The sequence below is a fragment of the Callionymus lyra genome, chromosome 5 (assembly GCF_982586985.1).
Source record: "Callionymus lyra chromosome 5, fCalLyr1.hap1.1, whole genome shotgun sequence".
In the NCBI taxonomy this organism is placed as follows: domain Eukaryota; kingdom Metazoa; phylum Chordata; class Actinopteri; order Syngnathiformes; family Callionymidae; genus Callionymus; species Callionymus lyra.
Genome location: NC_141822.1, coordinates 9,405,548 through 9,425,061, shown reverse-complemented (window position 1 = coordinate 9,425,061; position 19,514 = coordinate 9,405,548). Strand labels below are relative to the sequence as shown.

Below are 19,514 nucleotides of genomic sequence, written 5' to 3'. Positions count from 1 at the left end.
GTATATTCCATGAATGAGCGTTGAAGTAGGAGTTGTTTTTTTTTCTTTGAATGCCGAACAGTATGTTTAACCCGGGGACACGTATGGCTTCAAGTTGTGTCGTGAATGTGTCTGAATGACGTATGCTTACATTTTGCTCTTGGTGCCGACAAGCTCCACAAATCAGCACTCACGACATGTACATTTTGCAAAAGCTGTACAAAATAGCATTGATTGTTAAATCTTCAGACCACAATATTGCACTCACGCACCAGGAGGTACTGCCTTGTGAAAAAGAAATAGGAGGAAAACGAAACACAGTTGGAATCTCCAAACACAGGAAGAAGCTTTTTTTTTTTTTTTTTTTTTCTTTTTTTTGTATCTTAATGCGAGAGTCAGCGTTTGATCCAATCAATCTCAAATGACACATTCAATTAACGGCAAAAAAGCGTCAAGCAAAACTGAAAAAGGATTATGCTCGCACACATTCACGCACTCATCCACATATATATGTATATATAAACAGCTGGCTTTTGTTAATTGACGCGACTATCCATTACTGCCCCGCTGTGTGCCTCAGGTGTCTGAACACTGACAGATTACCTCATAACTCACAGCGAGCGACGTGGATTTGAAATGTTATAAAGACTCTATAAGTAATGTGTTGAGTATTAACTCACTAGGGCTATTTCACTTTCAATGTATAAACATCTTTTTTTAAATACTAAATTGCCCGTTATTTTGCAGAAATAAAAGGAAACACCTTCCGTTGTACGCTCGCTTTTTCTCTTTAAAAGTGTTCTCGTCTTTAAAGAATGGCAGTTTCAGGAGTAACCTTTGATCCCTCGGAGTAAAATCAAGGCCTCTGTAGCATCATTTTTTCTTCCTCTCTCAGACTTTTTGTTTTTAAGGGATTGACAGACATGCTGGGACAAATATGATACAGTCCTCGTTAGAGTTTTTTTTTTTAAATCTTGATCTGCCTGAAATACTTTGTCTTTTCGCTGTTTTTTTTTTCTTTTTTCCAAAGAATTACAAAGTCAGTACATCAAAAAGGCAGAAAAAGTCATAAAATGAAAAAAGAGGAAACATGAGATTATCATCCTCTCGTAGGTCATCTGTTGGGCGGCGTCCACCTGCCGTTGTTAAGGGTTCAGCAGAGTTTAGCAGTCAGATGATCTGATTGTTTTAGTATCTCTGTGCTGTACATGTCCAAGGCATGATTGACCCGAATCATCTCGCTGTTGTTGAGCTTGAGTCGATGCTTCAGCATACAAGAAAAGAGGTCCAGCTGAGGTTTCCCAGGCGCAGATGGTGGAGCGAGTCGGTTGATTCGATCCCGGATGTCCAGCAGCAGGAGCATGACGGACGAGGAGGAATAGAACTGAGTCCCTTGCGTGTACGACTGGTTGACCTGCTGCACGGCGCTGCGGAGCAGGTCGGCGTTGAAGCGCAGGCTGTAGCCGAACACCTGTATGTCAGATATCTTTATGTAGATCTGGCGCTTGTTCGGGTCCGCCAGATCTACGGGGCCAGTGTCGTTGCGAAGCCCGGTCGGTATCTTCGCCCTACTTCGCAAGTAGATGTGCACTGTCTCAAAGAAGGTCTTCCATCGGTTCCCGAGAAGAAGAGTCCAGTTGAAGCACTGCGAGTTCTGCAGGCGAACCTTCTCCCAGCGTGGATAGCCGTGTTCACCGAAAGGCATGCTCCACCCTTCTGAGTGGCTCCCGCTGAACGGGTTCACGTAGACGTAAAACATGGGGTCAATGCTGCTATTTCGCATCTGACAGATCTTCATCGACAGGCCAATGATCATGTGAAGGTAGTCCATCCTGTTTTTGTTACTCTTAAGAGTCAGCGACATGCGTTTGCGCCATCTGGGGTCGAAGAAGGTCTCCAGGCGGATCTCGTTGCTGATGAACGTGGTGTGGATGTACAAGCGGGAATCCATTTTCTGGAGCAGGTACTTCAGTTCCAGGTCCTGGAAGTCCAGATCGGTCTCGAAGCTGATGAACTGCTCGCTGCGTTCGGAGTCCACGTTCTGCGGCTCGCAGCGGCCGCGGTACAACTTGTAGCCCTTGTTGCAGGAGCCGCACTGGGAGATGTTGGCCAGGCTGCACATGGCGCAGCTGTTGTTGCCACCGATTACGCACGGGATTGGTCGCTGGCACAGGGTGGCGCCGGTGTGGCACACGCATGTTCGCTGGCTTTCCAGGAAGGTGCCCCAGAAACCGTTTTCGTTGCAGTACAGGAAGGATTGGACCCTGTTGAGCCACTGCATCACCGACCTGCAGGAAACGAGAGTGACAAATTGTTAGCAGTTATCCTGGGTGCTGTGCTAAATCAAAGAGCCATTCAAAGCTGACTTTTCGGTGAGGAGGGAGTGAGCACCCCCTAGAAAGGTTGGATCAGAGGAGGAAAAAGTGTGGATGAATAGAGGTAAAACCTCACAATGTAATATTGACATTCATCACAGCTTCACTTTGAACACAACCAAAGGTAACACAGTTAATTTCTAATACAAGTTAGCATTCCTACTTGCAGTATTGGAAGCAATATGCACTTCAAAAGTGTGTCCGTCAAAGTGAGATAATAGCTTGATCTATTCCCTTCACAGTGGAGGTGTTATGTTATTTCCCTCAGGGTGGAGAACATTACTTGCTATTCTTATCTCGCCTCTGTTTCTCCCCCCCAGGCATCTTTGCATGTCCCCTCGACAGCACTGGAACTTTCTTTCTGACAATCGGTGACGAATCCTGAATCCTGATTTTTTTTTTTTCCTTCGAAGAAGAGGGATGGGCCAGTGATGTGTTAATGAACACAAACATTAACTATGATGGATGACATTGCATTCTCGTCAAGCCCGGCAAGCCCCCTCGGGCTATACTTGAAATGAGCCCCAACAGATCACCTATAGAGGGCATCGGGACTCTGAGCCACCAACTTTAGTTTCAAAGCGAGGGTAAGAGAAAATCAACATGTGGTGAAAGTTCCTACTACAGTACACCTGCATATACCTTTATGAAAAACAGATTTAACGGTGTATTAAGTGATCATGGAACTCTGTCTGTTTGTAGAAAACTCTCTTTTCATTGAAAAATTGACATTAGAAAATGATCTGACACTGAAAACGCTATGTTTTTCTGGAAATTGAATCTTGTTTAGCATAACCACACCCACTCTGCTGTGATTGGTCAATCATTGAGGTTTGTCACCATGCGTCATCAATCCCAGAGGTATCGACCTCCAAGGGACTTGTTGTATAAACAAAGTGGGGCGTCATTACAGCTGGCTGGAGGAGGAGTGAAGCCATTATTTCTGTCATAATGGACTCTCGTAACCTCTTGTTTGCCCAGATTTCAGGCGGGGCAGAACTGCAATCCAAGCATGTTGAAAATATTTTGTTTAAAATAAATTTTAATTTGTCAATTCTTAAGCAATTTCTATGAAAAATAAACATCTATTTTTAAGAAAATATTTTCTTGATGGTTTAGTTTCCAAGCCTGGATGAATCTGTTTTTTCATCATTTATGATTTAGAGCTATTACTATGAATTATTGCAGTGGCATAAGATTGAAAGAACCCCTGATTGGATCAAGGTTTTCTTTTCAAGATCGGTCTAATTATCCGATGGTCATGAATAATTTATATTTAACAAAATACATCTAAATTCCGTAAATCCAAGACTAAATTACAAACCTACAGTATATATACAATTATAAGGTGAGTTCATCCAAAATTCACTCATTTTCTACTCACCCTCATGTCGACTAAGGGTTTGGATTATTTTCAGAGTAATCTGTTCCTTTTTAGAGTTATAGGCAAAAATGTGTGTTCATTTTAATCTAGCGAGTAAAACATACAAATACCTTCGTACTGCTCGTCTGTAACGTATTGTATATAGCACATGAAATAAGGTATTGATTTTTTAACTTTAGACCCTACATTAAAATGATAATAATTAGTTTGAAAATAATCCTAACCCAAAGTGAAGATTGTATTTTTGGTGAACTATCACTTTAAGGACATGTTTATGACAACTCAACTTTGCATGCATTGAAATATTAATTTACATTAAAGGTTCTGCAACTTCTCAGTTAGAGGGTGGTATACAAATGACTAATGGGTCACAATAAAAAGCATATTACTATATTTCGGATGTGTACTAACCAAGAAACTTAAGATGGCCAACATTTGAAGTGAACATTTACTATTATATAGTAAGTACTTCTTCATACATAAATAAAGAGGTGTTTAAATTGGCCAGATGAGTCTTCATTTATTGATTTTATCACGTTTTACTACAGATTTGGACGTACGATTCAGCCTCTAAAAACCATTTACCATGAAGAACAGACTACATTTGATCTTGGCTACACACATGCTCATATTGTCACTCAAAAATCTCTTTTCAGTGATTGATTTCTCAGAAGGAAACAATATGTTTGGTGCCCACCGTAATCCACCCTTGAAAAAAAAAAAAAAAAAACTGCTCCCATTGATACTGCCAGAAACTATGATTCTTCTCGAAGGTTTCTGAATGGATGAGTGGAACGGTAGGTGGGTGACAACATCCATCTCATTGTGACTGTGATGTGTGAATGGAGATGATCCAAACAGACTTGAAGACTCTCGATTCTGGCAGTTGAAAAACCCTCGGCGGCGTTATTTTCCCGAGGTGGTTGGCAGTACTTAAAAAAGACACCAGAGCCGGTGTTTTATAAGATCTCTGGGTCTGTGAAAACACTTTTTTTTTAATCTAGTAAAGAGACAGTAATCATGATATTACAATTTCACGTCCAGACGGAGCGAATAAAAGCAAGCAAACGTGAATTATACATCGCTGCATGCAGCGCTGACCCTGATTGTGTCTGACTTTATTAGTGAGCCTCCATTAATTAGATTAGCATCCATAAAACAACATTGTCACTCGGCCACCTGTCGACATCCTTTTGCAATTAGTTAAATTAAGAGTGAAGTCATTCTTTGTTTCCTGCCACAATAAACGTCTCAATAAAAGGAGTAAGCTTATAAAATGTAACTTGATTTTTCAAAAATTAATTAATTCACCTTATAATATTTGTTATGGGAGAAAGTTTTCAGAGTGAATATAGTCTAGTAATACATGTTTATTGCTGGTATATTTAGAATAATTTACAATGTTTAATTTATTATATATATATATGTTTGTATAACTAGTATTAATCATTATTCATTAATTTTTTTTTTTCGTTTTTATCACAATTTACAATTTTTTGGAATACACTTCACAATTTATATGTATGTACTAATGCAAGACCAAAAAAAAAAAAATGTTCCCTGAAAAATGGAATATACAACCACATATTTAAAAAAACGATATTACTTATCACATCATCACTCTTAGAGTCACTTAGCTTAATAGATTAAACCAATATTTATTTCCTGTCAGAGGTTGTTTTGTGGTAAAAAAGATCAATGATAGAAATTAAAATAATATTTATGTATTGTTCTGTAATATTGGTAAGTATAATTTACTGTGTAAGTTACTACAAGCTTACAGATTTGTACACTTTATAAGTTAAGTTGCTTTTAATATTATTACACACTGTTACACTTTAATTAAGGTTTAACGTTTATGTTGTACAAATAACCCACTTAAACTCATTATTATGAATCCATATTAATACATTGTTTTTTATTATCTTAACTTCAAATTGTATTTTATTGTCTTAAAATGTGTATTTACTTCTAAAAACAATGAATAATTTGGGAAGAAAATAAAGGTATATCAACCCTTTCTTTAACATTTGAATCATATACTTACACATTTTAAATATTTAAAAGTCAAGTTGCCATTTATAATGATTATGATTATACATGTAATTATCATTATTACTATTGTTGTTGTTGTTGTTGTTTTGGTTATGATTTTGATAATCATTTTTGTTATTATTATTATTAAAAACTGCTTCTATCCCTTTCTGCTACAATTGTTGTCACAGGTAATTATTCTAATCTAAATATTTTTATACTAAGTAATACTCAGTTTTATACTCAATTCAATGAGCTTTCATTACACAGTGCTGCACTTCTGTAATAATGTAGGTTTTCAATGTGATTTTGTATTAATAAATAATAGATATTTAGGGATACGGACCCATTGGGATGAGCCATAATATCGTTTACGGTTATTTGCCACAACCGACGTGTATACGATATCTTAGTTGGGAAAACAAACGCAAGCTCTGCCAAAGGCAAAAAAAAAAGAGACTTGAAAAGGAAAAGAATGTCTGCGACTCTGACACAAAAGCCTGTCTTTGACAGCGACAGTTGACAACTCTACTCATATTCAAAGCACTTAAATAAATATTTCACAGACTCGCCCTCCATTTACAAGGCGACATGTCTTGTGCTCGGGGGCTCTGGGGTTCTTTCGCGTGACACCGGGGGAATTTTTTTTGTGCATATTTTGCATCCTGTTTTTTTTATTGGCAAACGGGGAGATTCCTGCCATTTCAGGCGGTGGTGACAGTGTTGCGCATTTGCAGCGAGGCTCTTAAGCTGTGACTGCAGTTGGTGGTGACAGATGTGTGCAATGACCTATCAAGGAAGCTCCCACAGCTACATTTTCTCCTCAGACTGCGACTTGAAATCCAAGAGTAAGCAAGAGTGCTGTGGGCATGTGCAAAGCTCAGCACTAAGTTGACTTGATGGACAGAAACAACGGAGCCATAAGTTGAAATAAATAATAGATGGTGTGCTGAGTGAACATGCTTCAAGGATTGAAGATCAAAATAAAAAACTTCCACTTCCTCCCAAAAATAGACTTACAAGTATTCTCATTTAAATGATTATTTAAGGGAAAAATCGAAGCATACATGTTTTATATCTGAAAGAAAATATAATTATAGTGGAAAACCAGAGCAATCAAGAAGTAATGGATTACATTGGAGTCTTTGACCTGAGGATTGTGTTTCACTCTAATGCATCACAATGCATGGTCCAATAAAATTGAACGCTTTTTCACCTGGTGAAACGTAATTGAATCAAATTGTGTCAGCAGCGCCAATGCACACTGCTACCGTCCAAACAGGAAGTAGCCCTATGTCACCCCACCAGGACGTAGACAAATGTCACTCACACAGGAAGTAGTTCAATGTCACCAACAGAAAGTAGTCAAATATCACTCAAACAGGAAGTAGCCGAATGTCTCCCATACAGGAAGTAGTCAAATGTCTCTCAAACAGGAAGTAGTCAAATTTCACTCAAACAGGAAGTAGTCAAATGACACTCAAACAGGAAGTTGTCAAATATGACCCACACAGGAAGTAGTCAAATGTCACTCAAACAGGAAGTAGTTGAATGTCACCCCAACAGGAAGTAGTCAAATTTCACCCACACAGGAAATAGTCAAATGTCACTCAAACAGGAAGTATTTGAATGTCACCTAACAGGAAGTAGCCAAAGGTAACGCAATCGAGAAGTAATTGAATATGTTTCTCAAAAATAACTCCCCACTTGAAGTAATCAACAATTTGTGTTTAGTAGGATGATGTTCTTGAGGAATTACTAGTCCATTGACGGGGGAAAAAAACATACGATATTTATAAATACCCACTAAATTTAACCCACTTAAGCCTTAAATATTTAACTATTATTATTTATTTACTTTTGCTCTAGTGAAGATATTTTTACTTTGTAAATGGATCTAAAAATAATTACCTTCAATATTGTGACTCATTAAAGAACCTAAATACAAGTGATGGTCTGATGAAGCTTTATGAAACAGTGTCATTATTTTCAGGGTCCCCTAGATGGCAGTCTCTGCACTGTTGTCCTTGTTTTCTAATGAATCATCATTTTAATACTGATAAACTGACTTTTAAACCGCCACCTACTGACCTCTGAACAATATAAGACTGTTTTATAAAGCCCATCAGAAGCAAAGGTTGGAAATGATTCCGTTGGATTACAAAAACAAGATGAAGGCTGTTTTTGTATCAGTTTCTGGTTTCATCATCCTGGTAGCATCAAAATTTCTCTCAGTACTTCATATCAAAACATGCTCTCTGACCCACTGCTGTAAAAGTTATCCGGTGTTCATATGACACTCACAGACTCTACAGACGGGAAGTCCAGATTTAAGTTAGGGAGTGAAGAGGAGCGTTAACATAATAGCTAGATATTTCTACTAAATGATTCACAATTGTTAAAATTAATTAACAGTTACAAGAAATATGAGCTCATTATTAAATTAATTGTGCTTATTTCACAATATTTGACTCAAGTTTATCCAAACAAAATCCTCACCAAATGTCAAACTTTTGAATTTTGTATTCATCTTTACTCCATGAGAAGATTGTTTTTTTGCTGAATTGCAAAATAAAAATAAAATACATAATGCTAAAACATCCAACATGGGAGGTCTGTAAGGACTATGTAAACGACACAAGCTTTTGAAACAGGAATTTAAATATATTGAAGTCTTCCTCTCAAAGATGCAGTAAGTTCCTCATCATGACAATGTTTTGAGCTTATTACTTTATAAAGTTTGTCTGAAATCTGGGCGAACGAGAGGTTACGAGAGTCCATTATGACGTAATAACTGCTTTCCTCCTCCTACAGCAAGCTGTAATCACGCCCAGCTTTGTTTATACGACGAGTCCCTCTGCGTTGAAGACTTCCGGGAATAATGACGCACATTGAAAAACCTCAATGCTTGACCAATCACAGCAGAGTGGGTGTGGTTATGGTGAACAAGATTAAATCTCGAGAAAAACACATTTTTTCAGTGGGCGGAGCTAAAGATCATTTTGTAATGTAAATATTTCAATGAAAAGAGAGTTTTGTACAAACATACACACTGATGATACAATGGAGTCCAACTTTTATTTCCGAAACACTCAAATCTACACATTAGTTATCATTTATTGTAGGCTATTTGATATGTTTAAACCTTGACCATTTTTACCAATTAATGGGAAGATGGAAGGGAAAAAAAAGGAAAACGCATTTGTGGTTTTATGAGAAGACTGTGCTTGAACACATGGATATTTAAGCAAAAAAAACAAACAATAAAAACATATTTGATGAATGTATATCTATATATTTCTTGGTAAGGGCTGCAACCCAGTCCAGGACGGCACCATTTAAGTAGTTACAGCTTAAAGCAAGTGTAATATAGAGGAACCTAAACCCTCTAATTTTAAATTATTTCACTCATCACTTTATTCAGGATTCAAAGAGAGAATGTTTTCTTCATCATAAGGTACTAAATTCAATGGTTTCTCCCCTGAATTTCATCAGCTGCGAAGCACAACTCAGTCCCATCGAAATGCAAAGGCCGTGCTGTACTTCAACCCACCTCTCCCGTGGCATCTGGTGGTTGGGGTTGTGGTGACATCGGATGCTGAGGCCAAAGAGCTTGCGGGCAGTTCGTTGGATCTTGAGTCGCTGAATCTCCAGGGAGCTCTGGAGGAGCCTGTAGCGAGCTTGCAGGTCCCAGTCGCTCCCCCACAGCAAGTGCACGCTGTTGATGGGCAGGAAGTGAGTCGAAGGCAGCCTCTTCAAAAAGGACTTGAACTCGTCTGGGTGGGAGAAGGAAAGGGTTGAAGAAAAAGGTAAAGTAAGATGGGGTTCTGAAAAAAGAGGTGACATCCTACTCAATAAGTAATCATGTTTTGAGTCAATCATTTTTCGACACGTGGACATACATTCAATAGAATGTAAAATAAAAGGGAAAAAACATTGTTGCAGCATCTGAGGGCGACTGGAATGTATCTAATGGTTGTTAAAGTTTCCTCTCTTATACATTTTTATACAACTTTTGTAGTGATACATTGGTTTGGAGAGACAGGAAGCGAGAAGTCATTACTTCCCAAACAAGGAAGTAGTCAAATGTCACACTAACAGAAAGTAATTGAATGTTACCCAAAAAAGGCAGTAGTCCAATTTCACGCCTAAAAAAAAAGAAAAAAAGAAGGAGGCGAGTGGTACCTGAACAGGAATCTAATGGAGTCAACAATACGCAATGCAATGCGATGCAATGATTCGGAATCAATCGATAATGTCACTCTTTATTATATGGCTTTGTAGATTCTTAACACATTCAGATGCCTCGACCAATTACTGGTGTTGCCAGTCTGAGAAACTTTTTGGAACTTCATGGCATTTTAGCTGCTCTGGATACACATAAAAAAGATCTATATATCACTTGGTGGTGCTATCAACAGTTCCATCCCTGTGATTAACCTCATATAAAAACATGTTTTGATACTCTGTACTACCGAAGCGTTTCCGATTGTCTCAAAAGATTTTCAGAAGTTCAGTACACAGCTCTACACATAACAATCTAATGTTCAATTTCTGGCTCCTTATCTTTCCTTGTTGTGTGTGTTTGGATTTTGTTTCACTCTAATGCGTCGCAATGCATGGTTGAATCAAATTGAACGATTTTTTACCTGGTGAAACGTAATGGAATCTAATTGTGTTGGCAGCGCAAATGTACACTGCTGCAGGAAGAACCTTAGTGTCGTCCAAACAGGAAGTAGCCCTATCACCCCACCAGGACGTAGTCAAATTTCACTCACACAGGAATTAGTCAAATGTCACTCAAACAGGAAATAGCCGCATGTCTCCCATACAGGAAGTAGCCAAAGGTCATTCAAACAGGAAGTAGTCCAATGTCACCCCAACAGGAAGTTGTCAAATGTCACTCAAAGAGGACGTAGACCTATGTCACCCTAACAGGTAAAGTCATATGTCACTCAAACAAGTAGAAGTCAAATTTCACCTGCACAGGAAGTAGCCCAATGTCACCCCAACAGGAAGTTGAAGTCAACATTACTCAAACAAGAAGTAGTCAAATGTGACTCAAATAGGAAGTATACAAGTACCACTTAAACAGGATGTAGCTGAATGGCTCTCATGCAGTAGTCAAACGTAATTCAAACAGGAAGTAGTCATCTGTGACCCGCACAGGAATTAGTAAAATGTCACTCAAACAGGAAGTAGTTAAATGTAACCCCCAGAGGAAGTAGTCAAATTTCCCTGAAACAGGAAGAAGTCAAATGTCACTCAAACAGGAAGTAGTCAAATGTAAGTTAAACAGGAAGTATACAAGTACCACTTAAACAGGATGTAGCTGAATGGCTCTCATGCAGTAGTCAAACGTAATTCAAACAGGAAGTAGTCATCTGTGACCCGCACAGAAATTAGTAAAATGTCACTCAAACAGGAAGTAGTTAAATGTAACCCCCAGAGGAAGTAGTCAAATTTCCCTGAAACAGGAAGAAGTCAAATGTCACTCAAACAGGAAGTAGTCAAATGTAAGTTAAACAGGAAGTAGTTGAATGTCACTCAAACAGGACGTAGTTAAATGTCACTCAAACAGGAAGTAGTTGAATGTCATCCCTACAGGAAGTAGTCAATTATCACTCAAAGAGAAGTAAGGTAAGGGAAGGTAGAACTTTATTGATCCCTCAGGTAGTCCAATATAACCCCCAAAAGGAAGTTGTTTAATGTCACTCAAACATGAATTGGTCAAATGTCACTGAAACAGAAAGTAGTCAAATATAACCCCCAAAAGAAAGTAGTCAAATGTTACTCAAGCAGGAAGTGGTCTAATGTCACTGAAACAGGAAGACTGAATCACAAGCAGGAAAATAAAGGTTACTAATTTGTTTGTTTTTTTGCTACATTTTTTTTTTAAAAAGACTCCAGCTAAATTTATCGTTATACTTTTCCAGCACCACCTAATGATTTCAAAATGTGTGTGAGTAAGTTTATATTCAGTCACTTAAACCACTGGTTCACCTCCATAAACGCAGGCTTACCGGAGTTCTCAAAGTCTTTGTACGAGGAGGCCCAGGACTCCGACATCCCCTGCAGCGTTTTCTCCATGAGCTGGATGTCTGTGATGGGACAGTTGCATTGGGGATACTCCTCCGCACACTGGCAGACGCACTGGTTGTTCCGACACAGGTACTCTCCCTCTCCATTGCACATGATGTAGCTCAGTGCTGACTGGACAAATTTCTCCTGCAGGTATTCTGGGAAAATGACCTGAAGACCTGAAACAAAAGTGGAAAACGGGGGTATTTCATCAAACTTGTATTACAGAAATGTCTTTACCTTATGATTGAAATGACTTTTTCAGACGGAACACACTCCTATCTCGGCTCAATAAAAGCTATTGGAAATGACAGGAGGCTGAATTGTGGAGGTTTTATGGTTTTAATCTCACTTAAATTAAATCCTCGTCACTGTTGACAATCTATTTACGATTCCCGCCTAATCCATATCTCATCCAGGCATCGTATTGACTATGTGGTACCGACAGATAACAGCAAAGTCTTTCTTCCTTGTTCAGGCTTGAATAATAAATCGCTTTAGCAACAAGCCAGTGGATTGGAAAAGAACAAAATAGAGTTTTTCCGCTTTGTGTGAAATAGCATCTTGGCAAAGCAATATTTTCTTAATCGGGTTTACTTGAGTGCAAATGGTCCTTCTGCAGAATATATGCAGGACGGAGAACGTAACATGCTATAGAATGATGAATAGTTGCATGGTCGTCCTCAACATGATCTAATGGGGGAAATTGTTATTAATTTTTCAACAAAAGTAACAAAAAAACCCCACTCTGTATAAAATGTCATTGTTTATTCACCATGTTTTATGATGCACGCTTAGATCTGTCAACTAGTGACGGGCGGATGAGGCAGCGTCATCATTTTTCCAAGCTCAGCAGATCATATCTGGGCTTGAAAATTGTTTCATTAAAAAATGGCTCGAAGTCAAATATTAAACAGCAAAGAGTGGCAAAGCTTCATCAACACATCACTGTTAAACTTCACTTCATGACGTGTCATTTTTTGCAATACAGAAACAGTTTAATTTAAACTTCTAACATGTATGTTGGTAACTCTGAAGGGTGGACATTCTTAAAGAAATGTGTGTCATTTGTATCTGGTCCATTCATGAAGTGTAAAAAAATATATATTAATTTAATTTTAAAGGATGTCAATTGAAAGGTTATGAATTAAGGAATAAAGTGATTTATTATACAACAAATAATAATTTTAACAGGAAAATAAACATTAATTAATTTTACTAGATAAAAATATGTCCTTATGATTAAAAATGTTAGTATAATGTCATGTATGTCATGCAGATTTCAATAAAAATATGTTTCCGGGCTTATATGTAAATTCTGAAAATGGTCAGTATTGATTCTGAAAGCGAATGTAGATGGATAGATAGACTTTATTAATTCCCTCTGGATATCGATGACCTTCTCCAGAAAACCACAAACAAGAACTAATTGCAAATGAAAAGAACAAAGTGCAAGGGATGACAAAGTGCAAATGTAAAGAACATAGATCAAAGAAAATAACACAAAGAAAAGATAAAAAGATTAATATAGAATATAATACATCATCTGTGAACAATATGCAACATAAGAAAAAACATAAATACCAAGAGAGGTTATATTTTTCTACTCGACTTTCGCTTCCTGGACCTTGAAAACGTTTTATTTTTAATTATGAAAATTTGAGAAAACTTTGCCTGCCCATTTTGCAACAACTTAATTTGAACACACAGAGGAATGAATAAACTTTTTTTTAAATTCAATTTAAGTTTTAAAGTCACACTTTTTTTTCCATAACTCAGTATGGCAAATATGCTATTTCTATTTTCGTATTTTCCTGAATGTACTTTATTCATGAGCTAACATGTCCATTCATAGTTTTGAATCAGAGATAATCTATTATATTTGTGTCCAAACTTTTGGCCTGTATTGTATATACTTGAAATCCAATATTCAATTGTATACATTTGATTTTACTAAAACAACAAGACTTAAAATAGCTGAGAAATAGTATTTTCTTTGGGGCCATGTCGTTGAAATAACGCTTGCAAATAACCGATATGTGAATTGTTTTGCTTGATTTATAAGTGGATCATCTTGAGGTTTAAATAAATGAAGTTAAAACTGAAGCACCGGATGGTCAGCGGTTTCTTCTTTGAAGAATTTGCCTGATTAAATAAAATGTTTTTAGGGACAGAAGTTTCCTGGGTGAATTCACGATCTCCCTTCCAGCTGGATGGGACTTCTCAAGACCATGTCTAAATATTTCGTTTGAATGTGAAGCCAGCGACTCATTTTTGATTCGGGAGGACAGAGAGCTTTTTATCTGTAATTTCCTTTATTTTTTGCCAAAATGTCATACAGTAGGTCATTTATTATGAACTTCTGGAGCCTCATGTTCACATCAGAGTTACATAAATGTTCAATATTGATCAGAAATGAAGACACACACAAGTGTTTATAGTTAAACAAGTTAAAATATTTACAAACTTATATATTCTCATTCAACAAACTGATGATCTGTATCTATAAAGACAACATTGATCGTTTTATACTGAATATTTAAATCTGCTATTGTAAAGGAAGGCTTGTTTTATAGTACAACGAACAAAATGATCATTGTCTGATGCTTCAAGTCTTCTCTATGAGAGTCACAGACGTTCTTGTGAAACAACATCACGTTCGTTTGATCAAACTAAATCTGCAAAATGAAAGCAGCTAAAGCTGGTTTCCCTCGTATGATTTGAGAGATCTTCTTGAAAAACACACTTATGTAAATGCACTGTCACATGGTTTGTCCATTTGTCAGTAGTAAACAAAATCTTTTTATTTTATAAATGTAAGAAGAATTTGCGGGTGTGACAAATATAAACTGTTAATGCAGTTTAACTTCATGTTTTCATTTGATTTTTCTGATTTACAAATTTGAGTCTGGTTCATTTAAATATGATTTAAATATGTGAATGAGGAATTGGAAAGGGACGAAAAAGGCTACAATTCATATTAATCCTATGTTGATGGTGATGTACTAAGGAAAAATGCTTCTATTTGTGCGCACGCACAGATTCATACATCTGAATATTTTTGTATGTGAATCATTATCTGGATTTGAGTGTATGACCGCTTTTAGAAGAAAATACAGAAACTTCTTTGTACACAAACTTTTGCAACAACCTGTTTTAAGTGTTTAATATATTTTAAATATATGCTCAACATCAGGCTTCATAGCAGGGGTGGGCAATTAAAATACTTCAAGGGCCACATTAAATTCTGTAAATGTTGTTAGGGGCCGTCGAGCACAAAGAAAGAAGAGAAAATCCCTAAAAAAAAGGAAATTCGCATTAGGCCGTGACATTTCTTAAGCTAAATAAGCTGCAATTTTATTCTTGTACGTATGAGTTTTTTAAAAACATTTCTTCAACTAACTTTAAAAAATATTTTGAGGGATTAATATATACTCAAAAAATTACACACAAAAAGGAGGGAAAAAGTAAATAAGAGTTATGTGCAAATGTAAATTAGTTATAAATAAAAAATACACTTTTTAATGCGTTAGAACCATTTATACATAATCATACATTGACATTACGAGGGCCGCATAAAAACAGTCAAAGGGCCGCACTTTGCCCAGGTCTGCTTCATAGTATAGTGAATCACTTTAGCTCATATTAAATGTGTCGAGACTTTCTATAGAAAAATCATTGAATTTCCTTAAGAGAGTAATTTTCAAAAAATATTTTTCCCCCAAAAAGTACTTTTCTTTACTTTATTCTATACTTTCCAAGCCTACATATTCTGTCTTTCATTAATTCAGCAACCGCTCCGAGCATCACGCCACAGCTTCTTCCTTCTCCCCGGGTGACCATCATGAACGAGAGTAGTAGGAGAGACACAGGCGGCGAATAGATCGATACATCATGTCTGACCACGAAAGACTTGGGTTGCACCAGGTTCTTTTTTTTTTTTTTTCTTTTTTCTTTCTTCACTCCACTATTCCCCGTCTGTGGCCCCCAGATCCAATATTCATTTAGCTTGATGTATTCCTGGGCTTGAAACTTTAATGTGATTTGTGGGAGAATCCAGATGGCAAGTTCACGGATCAACGCTGCTCACTGACAGAGCCGGTGCCAACAGCCGGGTGCACAATAATACGAGTGCCTCCTGCTTCTTGCGCCTGAACCCATCTCCAAACCCCAACCCGATCGTAAACATGCACACGAGCATCCAATCCTCTTCTGGTTTTTCCGAGAAAAAAAAAATTCACCTCAGTCCTGTTTTTTTCCCCCTCTCTCTCTCTCGTCTCTCTACCTGTGTCTCAATTCTCAGTGCACATCTCTTCTGTCCTACATCATTACGCTCGCTGCATCTCCCGCCACACTTGTGCACATGCCCCCTTGACTTGTCCCACATCATCCTTTGGCTCCCTTTTGAGTCACTCTCATCACTCCTTCTGCATTTCCCTTCTGTTGGATATTTGATGTGTCGTCCTGCCGTCTCCGGAGCAGCGGTGACACAACAAGAGTAAATCCATCAAGGTTTGTCTGAGCAGTGAGGAGTCAGGAGGAGGATTGGTGCCCTTGGGGCCAGGCGTCGCATGAGAAACCAATCAAAATAAAAAAAACATGTTATCCTTCCCGGGTATTCAATTGGATGCAGGGATAAAAAAAATAAAAAACAGAGCGTAATAAGTTTCACACCATGTGGTTATGAAGAATTTACAGGAAAACTACTTTTTTTTATACAGTTTGATTGGTACGCAGGGGCCACACAAAGCAAGGTACTTTTCATTCATGTAATACAGGTTATGCTTATTTTTGCCTCATAAATATTTGTACACGAACAGAGGGAGAGGGTTACATATGTGTTGTGATATCCACGGATGTAGATTTAATATTTGTAACTTGTGTTTACAAATACATTTGTATTTCTGTTCATAAATACATATTTATTTGTAAATATATAATTTTAATACAATTCAACATGCAAAACTACAAAATTCATTTGTAAAATTTAAAGATTTTTGGATCAGCCATTTACACAATTTTTCCATTTAGAAATTGTAGCACAATATTGATAGTCAAAGTCATAATATTACTACGCACTTTAAACTGTTTAAGGCATTTTCTGAATTCCTAAAAAAGACACTTAACCAGGCCTTAACAACATTATAGTCTGTAATAGTTTATTTCCATGTCTAAACAAAAAGGAGGTGTCTCGCCTGCAGTTAATACAAAACAGCGAGAATTTTGAGCTGCTCTAGTAGAAGAACTTACATTTCCACGATCCTTAAAACTCTTCACTGGCTGCCAGTTTCTTTCAGGATCAATTTTATTAAATAAGGTTCCGAAGGGAACCACATCATATTCTGTCTTTGTTGTGAGTGGCTGTTAAGTCAAAAGAAAAAGGCGCCAAAAAAAAAATGGAAAAACTTTTGAATGAATAAAATAATAATAACAAATATTATTTTATTATATACACATTGAATTTCCATACAAATATATACATAACTTGATGTGTTAAAGGTAAATATGATACAGTGTACTTTAATTTCTCGGTTAAGAAATGTAAATATTGACCAAATATATGAATGGAAAAATACACTAAGTAATGGGAGAAGTTCATATGAGTCTTAAAAAACTATTCATTTCTTAGGCTAGATTTAAACTGAATTTCAGAACTGACCTCAATCCGATTTTTTTTCGCTCATGACCCAAATTCAATTTGGTTTTTACAGTGTGAACATCACAAGTTGCATCCAATCTGATCAGATTTAGTCCACTTTTAAATTTGGTACTGAATCAATCTGACCTGTCAATCCGACCCGCACTGCACTGTTTTGTTAATAATAACAAATAAAGTTGAACTAAAAAAGTGCCACAGGCAGGTCAAGGGAATGACGACATTCCGAGAGTCTGGATCAGTCATTGGATATACTTTTGGATATAATTTTTGGAACACTGCCTAAAAGAAGGCATTCGTTTTAGATTAGAATGTATTTCTGGGGATCCTGAAGCTAATCGTGTCCTTGGAGAGATCGAGCGGGAACAACTTTTTGAACCGCGATCACTCGGGACTTGAGGGTTTCGTAATTGGTTTCAGGACTATTTGTATTCGGTTTAAGTTGTTTTAAGTTGAGTTGTTTGTTTTATTGTGTCTCTTTGGGATCGTCCGTTGATTTCACCCGCTGACAAATTCATCAGCTGCAAACAGTTTTAAACATTAAACCTTTCAGTATTTAATATGCAACCAGTTGCTGTTGCTATGCTTGCTTCTTTAAACACAGTTGTTGACATAATTAAACAATTGTGTTATCTCTTGGTCAATGTGACCCAGAGGTTCGAATGCGTTTGTGGTATACCTTGTTCCATTGTGACCCAGTAGCCCAAATGTGTTTGTGGTATACCTTGTTATGTCTGGGTCAATGTGACCGAGATGCCCAAATGTGTTTGTGGTATACCTTATGTCTGGGTCAATGTGACCCAGATGCCCAAATGTGTTTGTGTATTCATTGTGTTTTCTCTGTGTCAATGTGACCCAGAGAAAACACAGGCTCAAATGTGTTTGTTGTATACCTTGTTATGTCTGGGCCAATGTGAACCAGATGCCCTAATGTGTTTGTGGTATACCTTGTGTTATCTCTGGGTCAATGTGATCCAAATGCCCGAATGTGTTTGTGGTATACCTTGTGTCAATGTGACCCAGAGGCCAAAATGTGTTTGTGGTATACCTTGTTATGTCTGGGTCAATGTGACCCAGATGCCCAAATGTGTTTGTGGTATTCCTTGTGTTATCTCTGGTCAATGTGACCCAGAGGCCCGAATGTGTTTGTGGTATTCCTTGTGTTATCTCTGGTCAATGTGACCCAGAGGCCCGAATGTGTTTGTGGTATTCCTTGTGTTATCTCTTGGTCAATGTGACCCAGAGGCCCGAATGTGTTTGTGGTATACCTTGTGTCAATGTGACCAAGAGGCCAAAATGTGTTTGTGGTATACCTTGTTATGTCTGGGTCAATGTGACCCAGATGCCCAAATGTGTTTGTGGTATTCCTTGTGTTATCTCTGGTCAATGTGATCCAGATGCCCAAATGTGTTTGTGGTATACCTTGTGTCAATGTGACCCAGAGGCCAAAATGTGTTTGTGGTATACCTTGTTATGTCTGGGTCAATGTGATCGAGATGCCCAAATGTGTTTGTGGTATACCTTGTTATATCTGGGTCAATATGACCCAGATGCCCAAATGTGTTTGTGTATTCATTGTGTTTTCTCTGTGTCAATGTGACCCAGAGGCCCGAATGTGTTTGTGGTATACCTTGTGTTATGTCTCGGTCAATGTGACCCAGAGGCTCAAATGTGTTTGTTGTATACCTTGTTATGTCTGGGCCAATGTGAACCAGATGCCCTAATGTGTTTGTGGTATACCTTGTGTTATCTCTGGGTCAATGTGATCCAAATGCCCGAATGTGTTTGTGGTATACCTTGTGTCAATGTGACCCAGAGGCCCAAATGTGTTTGTGGTATACCTTGTTATGTCTGGGTCAATGTGACCCAGATGCCCAAATGTGTTTGTGGTATGCCTTGTGTTATCTCTGGGTCAATGTGATCCAGAGGCCCAACAACCTGGACCGAGAGCCATCACAAGGGATACCACAAATATGTTAGGAAACCCGGGTCACCTTGACCCAGA

At 37.7% G+C, this 19,514-nt stretch overlaps 1 protein-coding gene across 1 annotated transcript in view; it reads right to left on the bottom strand.

Moving 5' to 3' along the window:
• Positions 1-355: 355 nt before the first annotated feature.
• Positions 356-19,514, bottom strand: part of brinp1 (BMP/retinoic acid inducible neural specific 1) — a 156,323-nt gene continuing 137,164 nt past the window's right edge. The window contains exons 6-8 of the mRNA XM_087790737.1: positions 11,796-12,032; positions 9,326-9,548; positions 356-2,267 (exon numbers count right to left, since the gene is read on the bottom strand). Of these exons, the coding sequence (XP_087646863.1) occupies positions 1,133-2,267; positions 9,326-9,548; positions 11,796-12,032 (1,595 nt within the window). The 3' untranslated portion in view covers positions 356-1,132. The remainder of the gene's footprint in view (positions 2,268-9,325; positions 9,549-11,795; positions 12,033-19,514) is intronic.